This window comes from Fukomys damarensis, unplaced genomic scaffold (genome assembly GCF_012274545.1).
Source record: "Fukomys damarensis isolate Sample0158 unplaced genomic scaffold, DMR_v1.0_HiC HiC_scaffold_20, whole genome shotgun sequence".
Classification (NCBI taxonomy): Eukaryota; Metazoa; Chordata; class Mammalia; order Rodentia; family Bathyergidae; genus Fukomys; species Fukomys damarensis.
In genome coordinates, this window is record NW_022900932.1 from 39110628 (window position 1) to 39117267 (window position 6640).

The following is a 6640-nucleotide window of genomic DNA, read 5'->3' on the forward strand; positions in this document are numbered from 1 at the left end:
GTCAATTTCTAAAAAGCCTCTGTAGTTCTTGTTCACTAAAAATTTGGTAAGAACTCTTAAAAATACAGCTTTTGAAATAGTTCCAATTCCATTTTGATCTATATTCTGAGTCATTCTTATTTTTCCCCATATTTCATGTCAGATATATCTCTTCATGATATAATTTTTGCATGTGCTTTTAAAACTAATTTTGTTTATTCAAATCAGAATTGAAAAAATGGAAGGAAAAATGCAAAGATCTGGAAACCAAAAATAATTGTAAGTCAAATAGAAAATTTGAGGATGACACAGACATACTTCATAGAAAGCTTAGTAAACTTCAAGACGATTTGCAGGTATGATTTTATCTTTCTATCATATTTTCAATAAGGGAATACATGTAGATGTGCTTTTTCAGTGCACACTGAAGTGAAATGAGGAAAAATTTTCATAATAAAAGCTATTAAGTACCAGTGATAATGGAGTGACTGGGGCCTTGGTTTATATTTGATGCATTTAATTTTATAATTTCTAATATATTTGTACCAACTTTTCTACTTAAATTTTGAATTTACTAAATACTGTTATGAAGAAGGTGATAAGTGAATTACTTTGATTGGTTTTCATCTTCTCAAGGTTTAATTATTAAATTGGAATGGAGTTGTGTATGTGTCCAATGAAACCACATTATATAGAACATATTCTGTTTTGTATGTATATATATATATATATTTTTTTTTTTATTCTAGTTTTAGTGTGCTACATGTAGAAAATAACATGGGAAAATGTTTTTTCATGGGATTTATCAAGTATGCCATTTATTATGAAAAATAATATATATCTACAATATCCAGAATGTGTACATTAAGAAGTGTCAGTGTATTTTGCTTTATTCTGAGACGATGTAATCACATATCTTTTTTGCAAATTCTAAGCCTAGAACGAATGGCTGTAGTTCATCTAAGAGTGGTATTAGATCTTTTTAGAGTAAAAGTATAGTTTTTGTTTTAAATGGTGTTCTAGTTGGATTTTGAAATTATAAAATTAGATGCCTGTGAGCTGGAAAGATCTATAAATCATCTTGAAAATCACTGATTTAGTATAATCTTTGTCCTGCTGTTCTCAATGTTTCTTTAATAAATGCCCTAGTGCACTAGTTATTCTCTATTTCATATCCAGGATACAGTAATTTTTTTTTTCAGGAACCATACAATTAGAAATGGCCAAGTCATCCCCCTACATTGATTTAGGAAGACTTGAGTGACAGTAGCTCTTCCAAAAATTTAAACTTTTTATTTCTTCTTAACCTCACTGATAAAGTCTTTAAGTGGACCTGCAGGAATATAAAGTTTAAAGGAAAGCAAAACCAGCTAATGTTTCTTTTTAAAATCTGAAATAAACTCCGATCTTGTCATTACTTAAAAACACCTTTTTATAGTTTAAAAAAGGTAGATAGTGATGTATTGTATGAAAATGTTAAAAACAGGTTTACTTACTACTTAGGTATACAGTAATGACTTGTACCATTTACAGGAATGTGAACAGAAATATAAAGCTGATAGAAAGAAATGGTTAGAAGAAAAAATGATGCTTATCACTCAAGCAAAAGAAGCTGAAAATCTACGAAACAAAGAGATGAAAAAATATGCTGAAGACAGAGAGCGTTGTTTCAAGCAACAAAATGAAGTGGTTGGTGACAATTATTTTGTTGATGTTATTTCATTTGTTTTCTTTTGTTTTGTTACATTTATTGGAATTTTTGGCAGTCCATAGTTGCCTTAAAAATTTTTAATGGCAGATTTAGTAAGATAATTTTCTCATCTCAATTCATTTTCAGATTCTTCTATGTTCTAAGTTTTCTGAGTGATGTTGAACACTTTTTCATATATTTATTTGTCATTTCTAATTCTTTCTCTGAGAAGTGTCTTTTTTATTTCAGATGCCCATTTTTGCATTGATTTCCCCCTAAATTTAAAGCTACTCTAAGTGTTTAATTTTAGATAGAGATGGCTAATGTGTATGCCAATGAGTCTATGAACAAAACTTTCCACTTACTGAGCTCTAGTCTAGACTATGCCTGTAGTCTACTCCAGAAATAACGCTTTTTTCTTTATCATACTAATTTTTTTCCCTACCAAGTACCCTCAATATTGTGACCTTCATAAACTAATAGCACTTTACCTCTGATAGTATAAGATACTGATGAAGAGTCTGTTTCCTTTGTAGGTCCTTTGTTTTTACCCTGAAATAAAGTGGAAGGAAGCAAGAGCAGTGCCCTATGTCCTGGGGCCAGTGGATATAGCTAGATGAGTAAAAGTGTGGCAATAACCGTCATGGCCCTTAATAGTATATCTGTGGGAAGGCTGCATTTAATTACGTAGTATGTGTAGCCTTGGAAAAAAGATATGTGTAGTCATATCTCAAGCCCTTGGCTGAAGTCTCTGTTCTGTTTTAAAGTACAGGATATATCTCTGAGTGCTCTGCTCTTGTGTTGTTTTGTATAAATAAGCTTCCTTTGCTCTTACTTTTTAAAAATTATTTTTATTTTTAAATCATCTTATTTACAGAAAAGTTACAAAACTAGTAGAGAAAGTTGTTATGTTTATATCACCCAACTTTCCCTTTTATGTAAGATATTAGCATCTTATATAACATTATGTTAATAACCAACACATAAAGTTTATTTTAAATCTTTCAGAAAATTCACCAGTTTTCTCACTAATGTCTTTCTTTGGGTCCAAGATCAAGGTCCAAGATCATTCCATTAGTTGTCATGTTTCTATAGAGCATTGACTGTAGATTTTCTTCATGTGCCAAATCCTGTAAGACTAATACTACAGCTCTGAGATGGTAATATTTTTCATTTTATATGTCAACTCCATGTAACTGTAGATGTCTCTTGGTTTGCAGTTTCAGAATTTTCAGCCCATGATCTATTGACTGATTGCTTTGTCCTGTGGTAGATAGCACGTCACGGTGGGAACATGAGTCAGAGGAAAACCTTTTACCTCACCAAAGGGAAGCAAAAGAAAGTGCAAAAGATCATGGTCCCAGTCTCCTTTGAGAGCGTGTCCCCAGTGACTTAAAACTTCCCACTAGCCACACATCTTACAGATTGCACCATCTCCCAGTAGCACCGATCTGGGAACCAAACCCTCAGCATATGGGCCTTTGGGGGATATTCTAGATCTATATTATAGGAAGGAGGTATTGAGTTGACTAGAATTCTGATACTGCAGGGGTTGCTTTTGGCTTTTTGTTTCTGTCTCAGAGTCCATTGAACCATCCTGGCCTTTAGTAAGAGGCAAGAAGTAAAAAAACTGTTGGCTGTCATGGTAGCATCCATTCTAAAACAGGAAAGCAGCCACCTTTTTCCTAGTCATTTTCTCCTCTGGAAGCAGTGTCAACAAGTATACCCATTTGAATTAATATTTTCTCTCTGTGTCTCTGTGTCTTTCTGTCTATGTGTGTCTCTCTCCCTGCCTCCCTCCCTCCCTTTCCTCCCATCCCCTCTGTCACCTAGGCTGGACTTCAGCTTCAGGGCTTAAGCAGTCCTCCTACTTCGGATCTTAGGGACCTGGGATTATGGACATACCACTGTACCTGGTTTGCTGTGAATTTTAAGTGCTAGAGAAAGCTGGCTTGTTTTTCTGTCCCATGTTTCCTTATAATCATTACACCAGAAACCATTGTCTTTTAAATTATGTTTTAGTTTTATCCATTTTTTAATTATATAAATAGAAATGCATTTGTTTGTGTCTGACTTCTTTGATTCAGTATTGTTTTTGTGAGTTATCCATGTTGCATGTAGCCAAAGTTAGTCTGATTTCTTTGCCGACTATTTCAGTGTCTGAATATACCACCATTCATACATTGCAATACTGAAGATATTTGGGTTTTCTGTGTTTTTTCATTACTAAGTTCACCATATACTTTTTTTATATTTTTCTTGGTGCACATGTGCATATATTTCTGTTGCATATGTATATAAGAATAGAATTCCCTTGATGATAGTGTATGTTACCTTGTGTTTGTTTTGATGTGAATTATGGACTGACCTCATACTTATTGAAGAGACTATATTTTCCCACTGCTCTGTCGCTTTTCTCTTAATTCATTTGTCCAATGAATCCTTTTATATATGGTGTACAATTAGAGTTGGAATTAATTTTTTAAATTTGATTATTCAGTTCTTTTAGCACCATTTGTTAAAAAGATTGTCTTTTCTTCATAGAATTTCTTTGACACATTGTAGACTGTTAATTGACCATACATTTGTGGACCCTCTTCTGCTTCATTGATTTCTTTATCTTTATACTCTGTTCACACTATCTTGATTATTAAATGTTGATTGCTGTAACTTTGTTCTTCATTTTCAAAATTCAGCTATTTTAAACATTTGCTTTTCTGTATAACTGTTAATTAGCTTTTCTACACCTGTACACATGCACATGTTCCTGAGTTTTGATGATAATTGCCTTGACTCTATAGATTATTTCCGAGAAATGATATCTTAATAATGTTGAGTCATTTGCTCATTGAATATAAATTATTTCTATTTATTTAGGTGTTACTGTTTAATCTTTCAGCAGTGTTTTGTAGCTTTTCAAAATTTTATATTTATCTTTTTAAATTTACTAGTATTTTATGATTTTTAAACCCATGCTAAATGATACTGGTTTTTTTGGGGGGGGTGTTGTTATTGTTGCTATTAGGTTGGCCATTTGTGTTATTGTAATTTTGTCCTCTCATTTCCAAAATATTGATGGAAATGCTGCTATTAATTTAAAAGGTATAGCTATGATTGTTTATTGAAAGATGTCCGGTAAGCTCTTTTTTTTTTTTTTTTTTTAGTGAGGTAGTATAGAAATAAATATAGCATGTGAACATTTAAGGTATGTATGTATGTGATGGTATTATGTGTTTTCCTTTGCTTAATAAGGAAATACTTTATATGTACTTGAATACATATCTTGTTCATAGTTCTATTTGAGGTCTTATATGTAATATTTGTAAATATTCTTAGATTCATCACTTTAACGTTTACTGTAATATTTTCTTTATTGATTAGGAAGTACTGACAGCGCAACTAGCAGAGAAAAATAGTGACCTTCAGAAGTGGAGAGAAGAACGGGATGAGTTGGTTGCTGCTTTAGAAATACAGCTGAAAACACTGATCTCTAGTAATATACAGAAAGATAATGAAATTGAACAGTTGAAAAAGAGCACATCAGAGGATTCTAAAATAGTAAATAGAATTTTTTTCTATTGTATTTTATTATACATTGGATTTTTCAAAATTAATTGATGTTCAATTCCGTTAATTCAGTAGACCATAGAAGCATCAGAGTTTGAAAAATTTAAATATTACTCGTGAATTTTTGAGTTTTCAGAGTTTGTTTCAGAATAACTATTCTGTATTTTATCTGTCATTATCATTTATTTATTATAATCTGTCGGTGACTGAGACATAGCATTTTCTCTAATATTTTTAGATCAGTGGTGGTGAACCTATGGCATGCATGCCACAGCTGGCTATTACCACTTAAAGGTCTTTAGGTTTGCCATTGCCATCCTAGGTAGAGCAATTAAAAAAAAAAAACAACATTTGATGATTTTTCTTAATCTGTCTTAAAGTGTGGAAATGTCACTTAAAATGAATTCTTAGTAGTACTTTAATATTTGGATCAACCCTTAAGTTTATTTTATGAAGGTACAGATTAATCTGAAAGTAAGCACAGTGGGGGAGCATCATGAGTTGTTTGACCAGTTACTTTTGTAATAGTACCTTGGGGTTAGGAGTCCTGAATGAAGAAAGGATTGATTTTTGCAAGTAGTTGCATCCTAAGTGTATAATCAGAGTATATCTGAAGTTGGTCTTTATGGAATAAATGATCAGCACTTAACAATCTGTTGCTCTAGAAATGTGAGTAACAGGGAAGAATGTTTGAGTGTTTTGGGGCATATATATGTGAGACATTAAAAGATTGAGTGGTTCTAAGAGGAAAAAAAAAAGGCACTAGGGTTTAACTACTGTCACCATGGTTTGAGACCTTTGAGGAAAATTACTTAACATTTCAAAACACTTAACAGTGTCTTCATAATAGAGTTAAGAAATTAATCAAGAGCATTTTAAAATAATTAGTTTTTATTATAGTGAAATCTAGTACATGCTAATTTCTTTTTCCATTGTTTGGAAACAATGGGTAGGTGATATGAAAGGTGTATTTGATTTAATTTTGATGGCTGTGATAAGAATATCTATGTTAGAATTTATCAAGTTTAAAAATGTAGGCTGATATTTCTTTATAAATCACTTAAGTAGTACTTAGGAAGGGAACCTACAATATGAGAAAATGAGACAAAGAGCACCCTTCAAGAGAAGACTTAGTTATCATCATGGTCTTACCTTTATGCCTTAAGGTCTTGAAGCCATGATAATAACCAAATTTTCCTGAAGGACACTTCATTTTATTTCCCATAAGATAGATTCTATTTCTAAGCCCTACTTAAGTGATTATATTCCTAAGAAATGTCTAGTTTTTCAAAATTGTATTGTGAAATGCAGTTGAGGGTTTAAAGTTCCAGTTCAGTACAGACTTGATCATGTCTCTTTTTCTTCATCTGAGAAGTAGAAATAATGACTTCTGTCAAACACTAA

General features: G+C 32.0%; 1 protein-coding gene across 1 annotated transcript in view; it reads left to right on the forward strand.

Annotated features, from left to right (window-relative positions):
- The window catches only part of Kif20b (kinesin family member 20B), a 55112-nt gene that overhangs the window by 36341 nt on the left and 12131 nt on the right, over positions 1-6640 (forward strand). The window contains 3 exon segments of the mRNA XM_033766339.1: positions 208-335; positions 1513-1668; positions 5051-5227. Of these exon segments, the coding sequence (XP_033622230.1) occupies positions 208-335; positions 1513-1668; positions 5051-5227 (461 nt within the window).